General features: G+C 34.7%; 2 protein-coding genes across 2 annotated transcripts in view; one reads left to right on the top strand and one right to left on the bottom strand.

Annotated features, from left to right (window-relative positions):
- The window catches only part of LOC132716011 (myosin regulatory light chain 12B-like), a 98,017-nt gene that overhangs the window by 5,377 nt on the left and 80,282 nt on the right, over positions 1–12,358 (top strand). The gene's annotated exons all lie outside the window — the stretch shown is intronic.
- LOC132716023 (probable iron/ascorbate oxidoreductase DDB_G0283291) lies at positions 1,836–4,780 on the bottom strand. Its single transcript, XM_060699161.1, has 2 exons — positions 4,641–4,780; positions 1,836–2,890 (listed from the first exon to the last, which is right to left on the bottom strand). The coding sequence occupies exon 2, from the start codon at positions 2,858–2,860 to the stop codon at positions 1,916–1,918; it is 945 nt and encodes a 314-aa protein (XP_060555144.1). The 5' UTR covers positions 2,861–2,890; positions 4,641–4,780; the 3' UTR covers positions 1,836–1,915.

Below are 12,358 nucleotides of genomic sequence, written 5' to 3'. Positions count from 1 at the left end.
AAACTAGCTACATGTATTCTAGTACCCCGCTTATTGAGTTACATTTAACCTCGCGGCGCCGAATTAGAACTGAAACTGAAAATTTCATTGATAGATATAGAATTCCAATGATGTCTTTACCCGATAAAACGGATTGTTGTGTGCACCTTTCACGATCAGTCAGCTGTGTTACTTATTTAGCTTAAGTTGTAAATTTTTATTTACAAAATCACATATGCATGGCCAATCTGCAACAAGACAGACAGACAGACAGACAGACAGATAACTTTATTTCTCTCAAAGTATACAACATGAGGTTTAACAATATATTGTAGCTATACTAGAACAAGGACGAAGTGATACTCCATGAGCAAAAAACCCAAACATCAACAACAACAATATTAGTCTGTTTATTATAACTTTTATAATAAATTATATATATATAAACTTGATAGTGTAAGCATAAAATACATTTCTTTCAAAGTGCCGTTCATGTTATCAACAGATATTGTAATGTTTATATGCCATGCAATTAAGCATGTGAATTGTGTAAATAAAATCTATTTCTACAATCTGATTAAAATCATACGTTCCGCTTTGAGATCTGAACGTGACCAAGTACCAAAACATTTCTTGTGACCTTTCACACAGCCAATCATCAGCGAGCATTCACAATTTGAAAGCGATGTGGTTTCTTATTTTAACCCTGGGATAACCAATACGGAGAAGGTAATTTTCACGATTTCGAGATCAAACATGGCGTTCAGGAAAACAATATTGCCCATTAAAAATGGACTATTATTTCAAGTTTATTTGTTAAAAACTTTGTTTAACTACCACGGATAACAGTATTTTGATACTTCTTCTAATGCCTATGTAAGAACCGGTTTGATTGCATGGCTAAAAATAATTTTCTCGGAAAATCCAAATTATAAAGAACGCTAAACATATACGGTCGTCATCAGATCTGCATTTTAAAATAAGCAGATCTTAACTTTACTCAGATTGATCTAGTCTTTCTATTTAAACTTGAAAATAGTGTCACTCATAACTTAATTAATGTACTATAAAGTAATGCAGTTAGAATTGTGTCAAATGAATTATTAAGTAATGGTCATCTGGTTATTGTCTTATTGTCATCTATATAACCCACCACCAGCGTCGGCACTAAAAACAGCAACAATACACAAAGTCAATGTTTATTAAATCAAAATTTAACAAATAAAAAGCGTGCTATCAGTCGATATAATTTCTTCTTTGCTTGTTTCTTGATTGTTTGAATTGTTAAATTTTGACTTTTTGAACATATGTTAACGATGATTATGACTGTAGAAAAAAATATTTATAGTATATAGCAAGATAATAACTAATAAAAGAAATCTAGATTATTTGCTTCAAGGGCTATTCAATGGTAATATTTGGTATTTACCTAAAGATCCTGCATGTTGTAATTAAGGTTGTTTATGTATATAATTATATACTATATATATATATATGTATATAATTATGCTTCTTAAAATTTTCTAACAGCGAAGAATATGTAGAATGTGTCCTGCAAATATTTGTCCACGTTATATATGCAATCATTAAAAAATATGCATTCATTTCTTATAGAGAATTTTAACTTAGACTTTATAGAAAATAAATTTCTAATTACCTCCCATTATTATTAACATGAAAATGTAAATTCGGTAATATCTTTACAAACAATGCTTTTTGGAACTTACAATATTGATAAATCTTCATTTGAGCATTATATTTTTGATATTAAACCATATAAAAATTGTGTTGCAGGATCTTTAAAATAATGCAACAAGGTTATTGTTGATATACTTCCAGCTTTACACGTCAAAACCAACTGGCTCTTAGATGTCATTTATTTTTGAAAACTACGTGTAGACTGTTTGTAGGTGTATACTTGTTGTAACAATACATGCTATACAATAACTTCCGTTTGGCGATGATCCAAATATTCCGAAGAATAGACTGGTTTATATTTCTGCGATCCGTCTAGGGATTTAAGTACGAAATTGTCGTCTGCCCGGAGAGCAAACGTTGCTGATTGTCGACGCTTTCTAGCTTCCGCCTCAGATACAGGAAAGAGAATTTTATGTTTTGGAGCGACCAGTGCATCACCTGTGATGATTTGCATTTGCAAACCGACAAAAACAACGATTGTTTCAGGAATGGGGGTAACAGGTACGTAACCTAAGTTTGGTGTGTTCATTTCTAGGCCCCCAGCGTCATCTTGGAAAAGAAAAGTGACCATCCCGTAATCTGTGTGCTCTCCGAGTCGAATCTGGCCAGGTTTCACGTCATGGTTGGGAGGAATTGGTGGATACATTAAACTTCGGAATAAAGTTTGGTTACCCTTGAGACCGAGTTGTTGATATGCTTCTCTTAAAATTCTGTGTCCAGAACCAAGTGCAATGGAGAGAGCGTCTGTTACATTATACGTCAGTTTGCTACACAATGAATACATACTTTTACAATTTTGATTAAAATCTGATTGCAAGAAGATATTCCTATCGTCTGTAGGATGGTAATTAAAGCTCTCTTTTAAATCGCCTGGTGAATCAGGATCTGACTTTTCGGATTCCATTCTAATCCAACCAAGCTCACCTTTCGCTCCACGGAAATGGCGCTTTTTACTTTGCTCATCCTTTTCGAAAAAGCTTTTCGCGGATGCCAGTACATTGTCGACCAGGTTTGCTGTAATGCCGTGATTTTTAGCATAAAAGAATCCATAAGTTTGTAAAGCGTTTTTCATCTCATTTCCTTTTTCTGCCAAAGTATCTCTGTCTATTTCATCGGAATCATGACGGATGCTTATTGGTTCGAGGTCAATGACTGGTATTGTCGCTTTTGTTTGTTGTGACATGGTTCGTTTGTTAGAGATATAAGTATATAGCTGGAAAAGAAAATTTAGAAAATCTTGTTATGGTTGAGATGCAAATATATATAGCTTGAAAGGGAAAATGTAGAAAATCTTGTTATAGGTTATATACATTGTTAAGATACATGTTTTATGTTATCTTAAGATGAAATTTGTCTGTGTGAAAAACAATAACTCCACTTGATATCTGATGTTTAATCATATTCATAGGAACATTATTCATTGTATAATCATGTTATTTAGCGCAAACAAAATCAAAATTGCTAATTAATCGATTGCAAGGTTAAATTTTAAAACAAAATTCTAGTATTATTTTCTGCAACAAATTCCTTACTCTCTGCTTGTAATTAGAGCCTACAACACATCAGGTATAAACATAAGCGCGCGCGCACATGCTCACGCGCACAGCAACAACAACAAAACACACACACTAATACAGACGCACACTAATTTACCTTCTTTTTACCTTTCTGAATAAATAATGAAGCTACCGTATCACAGATTGTTATCATAAGAATAATTTACATTTATTTAAATAATTCAATTAGTTTTTGTATCATGAAACTTACACCGGGTGGGAATATTCGTTGCAACAAAATCTTGTCATGATGTACTTTTGAAGGTGTCACGTTTATCCGTTTAAACGGGTACAGTACGGTCAGTTTTTGTACTAAAAACGGGTCAGAAAATTTCAGTAACCTGTAACCGAGATAAGTTTAAAACTAAAGTGCAAAAAGTATGGTGGCTGATTTGGAACATTGCGCGTGACAACACGACAAAGCGCCAAACGGCGCTGTCGTCTTGTGTCTAGCGAAACACACCAAACGGCGCGTTGTCGTGCAGCGCGTTGTCGCGATGTCGCCCTGTCGCTTGGTTTATAAGCCAATCCTTCGATTTGAACCGAGCGAAAATGTGACATCGCGACATCACGCCACACGACATTGTTAGCGACAGGACGACAAGTCGAAAGTCCGACAACGCGCCGTTTGGTGCTTTGTCCTATTGTCGCTAGCGCCAACACGACGCACAAAAGCGTTCAAAATCAGCCACCAGAAAAGTTTTAAAATTGTTTCTAAATATTACCGACAATATATGACAGTTATTTGTACTTAAGTTGTACTCAACAATGTATTTTTTTCCGATCTGATCGAATACGGTACGACACTTGCGGAAATAGTTATTCCGTATTTGGATGTGTATCGTTATCATTTTGAGTACAAAAATATTAACAAAATGGCATATCTTGTCATAAAGAAACAAAGTTTATGTTGAATATCGAAGGATTTTATTAGTACAGTCGGGTAAACGTTTAACACCGTTATTACGTCGCCATTTAAACGGTTGGCATTTTTTCTAACCGTGACACCCCTATCAGCATTGTAATGAGATGGTTTAGAGCAAATGGTAGTTTTAAATGTCTTAAAGGTAATGATAGAGGCGGAGAGGTTACGTTCGCTGACTTTTAACCAATTGCATCTCACCGGGGTTGGTTTGAATCCCACCATGGAGTTTTACCTAGTCGTGAGACTATTGAAGTTTTAATATCGCATACATTATATAAAGCTCCCATACAGCCTTGTTGATGAAAACCTTGTCTCGGCCAAGAACCGATGGAGGCATATCGTCTTACAAAAACAAAAATAATCACTTATACCTTTAAAAAAAGACTAATAGATATATGAAATACAAAAAAGCGACAATATAAGAAACAACAGCAACGAAAACAACACAAAGGGATAAAAAGTACGTATTTTGATGAACTTACAAACTGTCCTAATCCGGATACTGATTAAGTTCGCTATAAAAGATAATTCGCTATAAGCGATTTCGTTATAAGTGGAGTCGGCTGTATATCCTTCTTTAACACAGACCGCAATGAAATTTCTGTAATAACATTCAAACAAAATCAACGCCACGTGTTAAGATATCGTCTGCTGGAGAGATTAATATCGTTGTCACAGCTTATGATTAAAAAAAATTAATATCTCTCAGCTTTCCTGACATTGTATATTTTAAGGTTAGCTTTTACAATAGATCTAGTCGCGGCGTTGTAATTTATGCTTAACTTACAAACTGGATACAGTACGATTTTTTTTCAAAAGTTTCTTCTTACAGACATACGAAGTCAGGTTGCTGGGGAAAAACGAATTGCCGTTTCTATGGTGTCCTGTTTGAGGCAGCTAAAATATCGCCTGAAAAGATTTAAGGTTTTAGCTCGACTTTTCGAAGAAGAGGTACTTGCCAAGGCGTCGTTGTCAGCGTCACACTTTGATTAAAGATCCTGTAACACTTTTTTCATGTTTTTATTGCATAAATATGATGCCCAAATTAAGTTTTGTCAACAACAAGCATTATTTATAAAGATATTACTGAATTTAACATTTTCATGTAAATAAAGGGAGATAATTAGAAATTTATTTTCTATAGATTTTTCAGTCAAATTTTCCAATGAGAAATGAATGCATATAATTTATTGATTAGCTTCCGACATCTTTTCGCGGCGTGCACGTCGCTCGGAAGGCATAAGTCACACCAGATGGGTGACCTATAGTTAGGTCACTTAGCTGGTGTGACCTAACCAAAAGCGAAGGGTGTGGCCCTTAAGAGAGCTGCTGCTCCCGGAAGAGGTGCCTTTCCTCTATAATTGTCAACCATTGTTCAGGAAGCGTGAAAATGGGTTCTAGAGACGATCTACGACGAACGACAGCATGAAAAGACCTCCGTCGCGGCTCTACGATCGACGACGTTGCAGGCCAATTAAATCCTCCGTTGCAGGCTCTACGACCAGCAATCGCAACAGAGGCCGATAGTCTGTGACATTTGGGTTTACCGGCACCCAGTATAAATAAAACTAAAACAACAACAAAAATCATTGATTAAATATAACGTGCACAAATATTTGCAGTACACATTTTACATTTTCTTTGATATTAGAAAATTGTTTTATTTTCATAAGTATATACATATTTAATTTATTTGCAATGTGATAACTTCATTCATTCATTCATATACACACAGTATCAATCACAAAACATACAGGATCTTTCAGGTTATTACCACAGCCAAGTGAAATTATATTTATGTATTTAATTATGCTTCTAAATCAATTTTCAAACATCGAATAATATGAAAAAATATGTACTGCAAATATGTTCACATTATATGTAATCAAAATATTATGCATTCGTTTCTTACTGGAAAATTTGATTTGGACTTTATAGAAATTAAATTTCTAATTACCTCCCTTTATTAACATGAAATGGAAATTCCGTAACATCTTTTTTGAAACTTACAATATTGATAAATCCTCATGTGAGCATTATATTTATGATATAAAACCATAAAAAAGAGTTACAGGATCTTTAAGTATTTATGTGTAAGTTGGTATTTCCTAAACAACTGAAGGAAGGGCATTTTTCAAGGCCCATAACTCTAATTTAGATTTTGATAGAACTTTGGCCCTTTTTAAACTAAGAAATCCTGGCTTTTGTTGTTCTTTACGAATAATCGAACGCACTGGCTTGTAAGTTCATAAATTATATTAAAAAAACTTTTATTGCTGCAAATAAGCTACAATTCTAGAAAGAGACAGGTGAGAATAAAAATGAATAATCGCTGTTGAATGGCGCTAAATGATTCATGAGATAATGTAAAATCTCGTTTTTTTTTTATCTATACGGCTACAAAAGGGCAACACAAAAGTTTTCAATATAAATCTTGTGCGTCAAAAGGTATCATTTAAAGGGACTCCACTGAGGTTTTCAGACATGAAAGGACTGGACATAATTTTCGAGATTAATATTCTATTCGGTGAAGGTCTAGACCAATAACTTGTGTCCAAAATTTCAGATCATTCGATCACTCCGCTTTCCCTGAATTATTATTCTAATTGTGAAATATAACCCAAAATTTAAGTGTTGCAGCGTTTTTCACCCAAATCGAGCTAGGAAAAGCACAAATACGATTTTTTTACTTTATTTCAGAGTATACTTCTTAATAATCTTTTGCATATTTTTCTGTTTTAAATTCCCCATCTAATTTATGGAAGAAATTCAAAATGATTGTATTTTAGGCCTTTGGACCTCAGTGGAGTTCCGTCAACTGGCCCGGACAGGTCACCGTGTATTTGAGCTGCACTAGCTTTATCCACGTTGAAGGTAAAGTTGTTTATAAAAGTGTCTTCTTACGCCACTCGTGAGAATACTGTTTTTAAAGCCCATAAGATGAAATTAAATTTCATCTTACACAAAAACAAACTTTCACGAGCGTATGAAATTGCAACTTCATTCAAAACGGCGAAAGTATGTCATCCTAAAGCACGCACTCCCGGCATGGTTATCACTAACTGTAACATCAGTCTGATATGCAAGAAAATATTGACTACATAAACAACCAACCTCGATCGTCGTTATAATCTTACAAACGACAATGTGTCTAGCGTTTGTGCAGCTTTAGTGGTCACCTAAATGATGTTAGACATCCGGAACAGCCGGAACACATTTTCGTCTACACCGGCTATCTGACTAACTTCATAGGAACTCTGGAACAGGACCGCATATTGCGGCGCATAAATCCGAATCCGTACCGGCTTTACATATTGTTTGTCCGACCTTTGAATATCTTTTCATATCATGCGAGCGGATGGTCTTTAATTATCTAATCTCAATTTAATATAATCTGTACATTTAAAAATCAGTCAAATTTACGGTATATTGAAAAACGTTGCGGCGAATGGCGGATGTCACTCCTTGTCTCTTTTTAAAATACCGTAAAATTTGACCAGTTTTAAAAGAGACAGATTGGGTTCAATTGATAATTTATTTTTTGAGTCCAAACACTCGGATAATACTAAAAGATGTTGAGATGTAGCAGAAACGTTTTTAAAAACCGTTACACGATCGAAAATATGCGCCGTACGGTGGCATAGATACGGTGGCATAGAGGTGACATTTGCAGTTTTATTTTATCTCGTGGCCACGACTTATTATCTCGTGGCCACGACTTATTATCTTGTGGCCTCAAGATATTATCTCGTGGCCACAACTTATTATCTCGTGGCCACGAGTTATTATCTTGTGGCCTCAAGATATTATCTCGTGGCCACGACTTAATATCTCGTGGCCACGAGTTATTATCTTGTGGCCTCAAGATGTTATCTCGTGGCCACGACTTATTATCTCGTGGCCACGAGTTATTATCTTGTTGCCTCAAGATATTATCTTGTGGCCTCAAGATATTATCTCGTGGCCACGAGTTATTATCTTGTGGCCACGACTTATTATATTGAGGCCACGAGTTATTATCTTGTGGCCACGACTTATTTCAGCCAATGAAAATGGTCGTTTCATCTTGAACAAAAGTTAATATCAATAAGACCTTATATCATTTCACAAGAGCGGCGGGTCAAGCGCTGCGGCGGTGAAGAAAGGGAACGTTTTATAATTATTATTCTTCTTTTTTTGTATGGTGAGGTGTTTCTTTCATTCTTCTTTAAAGATATACTTTGCTTAAATTTAATATTAGAAAATATTGATGATAATTGTTACATTGTCCCTTTGTACATGTAAACATAAAATGAACATGTTTTGACTTCAAAGATAGTAGATATGTTATGTTTAAAATTCTACACAGTATAGGTGTTCACCATGAATATATATATTGTCAGTTTTTTTAAGTAAAGATTACTTGACCTGTTATAGGGAACGCAGCTTCCTGTACATAGTTTATTGATTTCTTTATTCAAGTTAGACGCATTAAGTTAGAATACCATAGATTTTAAAAAAATCTGTGATTTTAATTTTCAAGGATGAGCACGGTATATCTAATTTAATTGAGATTTAATTAAGAAATATATGCGGTTGATGTATACTTTTAAGGTCGTTCATGGAAATAACTTGCCCCTTTTCCCTGTGGATTCGAATATTGTTGAAGATATACTACAATGTCACAATGATAAATGACTAACTTTGACGGGTTATCTGAATCTTTTTCTTTTTTTTTATTATAAAAACTGACATACTAGTATACAAGTTTCAAAGACATATGTCAATTCTTTTAAGATCTTCTCTTAGATTGGTACTGCTTATGCTGTGCTATTGCTACTGCCAATTTCACGTTTTATAATTTTCTCACTGTTACTTCTGTGCTACTGCTACTGCCAACTTCATGTTTTATAATTTTGTTACTGCTACTGCTCAATGCTACTGCTAACTTCCTACTGGTGATGACCACTTATAAAAGTGAGTGTATTTTATGAAAAATTGCATCTATAGAAACTTGATCCTTAAACGTTAGGACCATAAGATAAGAATACAGAGGACCAATTAGTGATGAGCAGACTCTACTCAGTGGACGTGTTAATGTGGTCAATACAGTTAATAGTGATATACTAGCTGATAAGCCTTACTGAAATTCAGCACGTCTCTGGGAAAATGCGTGAACTTAAGTAAATATATGGTGGTGATTGACACGCCCCTCCTGTGACTGCTATTGCCAGTGTGATATTAAATTTTGTTCAAGATGAAACGACCATTTTCATTGGCTCAAATAAGTCGTGGCCACAAGATAATAACTCGTGGCCACGAGAAAATAAGTCGTGGCCTCAATATAATAAGTCGTGGCCACAAGATAATAACTCGTGGCCACTAGATAATATCTTGAGGCCACAAGATAATATCTTGAGGCCACAAGATAATAACTCGTGGCCACGAGATAATAAGTCGTGGCCACGAGATAACATCTTGAGGCCACAAGATAATAACTCGTGGCCACGAGATAATAAGTCGTGGCCACGAGATAATATCTTGAGGCCACGAGATAATAAGTCGTGGCCACAAGATAATAACTCGTGCCCACGAGATAATATCTTGAGGCCACAAGATAATAAGTCGTTGCCACGAGATAAAATAAAACTGCAAATGTCACCTCTATGCCACCGTACTATAGACCACAGGAACTTGAAATTCTATCAATAATAATGATAATAATCCGAAATATACCCCCTATACAGTATAAATAAACACTGTTTAGGGGGTATATTTTGGATATAATCATTATTATTGATAAATTTCAATACTAAACCTTTCTCTGTATAGACTAAAGTGACCATGATTTTTGCAATATTTCACAAGGGGCGAGTATTCTAGGAAGACTTAAAAATGTAAGGTTCTAGTTCTCTCCCCTGGACGCAAAATAATAATAAGTCGTGTTCGGTATGATTTGAAAACAAGACATGTCTGTATATGCACAGTTACATGTACCCTAGCAGACTTGTTATTATTTTTTTTTAATATGACATTTATGTCAATTGTTTTAAGAAAATAAAGGATTTGTTGTACTTATATTACTTATACATCATGTATATATATGGACCGCGGCCATTGCGATGAGCATGTAATAAGTTTATATAATTATATGCTAGTAATTAAAACAATTGAATTGTTCGACAAAATAGTATTATCTACTTGTATCTTATTAACTCAGTAAATAAAAATCCTTGCTGAAAAAAGTTTATTCTGTCACTGCAGTGTTTCAAACTGTTGACAAGTGAATTGTTTTCGTTAAACCTCAATAACTGTCTGAAAATTAGTCAAATGACGGTAGATTTCTAACTTGCACTTTTCCAGTACGCTCATTCAAACCCCGGATTTGTATTGTGTAATATAAATCTGTGTTAAAACTGAGTCTGCAAAGTTTTCAATTTTATTGTTTCGGGCGTTCTTTGGAGAGTTCGGTTTTCTCTATTTTATTGCCACATCAATGTTATTTGTGCCGCGTGAAGACCGTAAATGTCGCCCCGTGAATATTATAAAAGATGTAATATTTTCGGTCCTTGAAGATCGTTCAACAGGCCATTATTGTTGTATTCGAACATGTTTGTGGTATTTCTGCTTCACCCTATTTGACCTTTTTAAGTTGGATACGTGGTTCCAGTTCTCCTACTATGGGTCTTTCAAAGTCCTACTTTTATGCTGTATGATCAAGCCAACTTTTTGATTTTGTCTTTTTACGTCTTACGTGATATACATGTATGCAGACTTTAAAACTCAAAGTTCATTTTATTCCATTCTGTCCATTGTTTTCTCATTTATGTCGAACACCTTCATTTATTTGGGGACAATACACCGCTTTTCATGGAATCATGGCACGAAAGTGTCATATTAAAGTTTCAGTGAAAACCGTATGAACATATGCGGATGTTTCTTAATTCGAAATTTCTCCATTTTCGTTTTTAAATGTTGAATAATTTATAAGTGACCAATCAATGCTCTAAGATTAAATGGCCAGTTTTATGTTTAGTTATATCAAATCTTATTGACCTACATTTTTTAAAAAGGCTATACGAACTTGTTAAACAAAGTTTGAAGTTTCTAAGTCTCTGCCTGTGACCGGAAATAAGGTGGGGGCACATAAAGCTCATCACGGTACATCTACAAACCTTCCTATGTCCCAGTACAAACATAGTTTCATGCTATCAAGGTCAATAATCTTTGACTTAATTTCAAGTCTTATTAAAACAAATCCCAGTGACCTTGACCTTTGCACTTGATAATTGTTGTGACTGCCAGAACCCATAAAGATACACCTACATACAAAGTTTCTAGTTCAAAGGTCAGTGCAATTTAAAATAACATCTCAAAATTTAAATCAATGCGACCTTGACCTTTGACCCGAAAATGTGCTGTCAGATAGAATTTATAAAGATACATACATTATTTTAAGTTTCCTACGGAAATGTTGTTTGATTTAATGACCAGTTCATTCAATATTTATTATAGGTCCGAGTGCTTTACCCGCTGACCTGAAAAAATAGTCTAGAAGAACTTCCCAATGTGCAACTTGCTACAAAGTTAAAATTTTATTTTCTAGGTAAATGTACTTTGCTTTAATAGCCAGTTTTATCATTCCAGGTCCCTGTGACTGACCGTTTGACCTGAAAATGGGTGTTGGAGGTAGAACTCATCAAGGTGCATCTACATGCAAAGTTTTGAGAAGCTACATCAGTGTACATTGACCTTTTGGCCAGTAATGTAGTCTTTTTTGTGATTACAAGTACTTGTGACCTTGACCTTTTAATTAAACTGGATATGTGTGCTTAATGTAGAACCCATCAAATAAAAAATCTGTATATCTTTTGAAATCTATGACTTTTATTGAAAACTAAAGCAAAAAGATTAACCAACGCAAATGCCAGTGAGTTAGTCATGACAACAGCTCAACTTTTTCTTTGAAAAGTAGAGGTAGAACCTGTCTCAAATTTCTTGCAACATTTTCAAAAAAATATTTTCTGGACAAGAATGTGAAAAACAAACAGACTGACAGACAGATGAACATGATGGCGAGTTTCCGAGAATTCCAGTCAGTGTGGACAAAGAAATGCACAAAGCTGTGACAATAGCATTATGCAGTTTTATAAGATAACGGTCACTATGATAACAGTCTTTCAAAAAATAGAAAATTCAAATCATCAGGGAAAGTGGAAAA

This window comes from Ruditapes philippinarum, unplaced genomic scaffold (genome assembly GCF_026571515.1).
Source record: "Ruditapes philippinarum isolate M1 unplaced genomic scaffold, ASM2657151v2 ctg50_1_1_1_1, whole genome shotgun sequence".
Lineage (NCBI taxonomy): Eukaryota > Metazoa > Mollusca > Bivalvia > Venerida > Veneridae > Ruditapes > Ruditapes philippinarum.
This window is presented reverse-complemented; position numbering and strand designations above follow the sequence as displayed.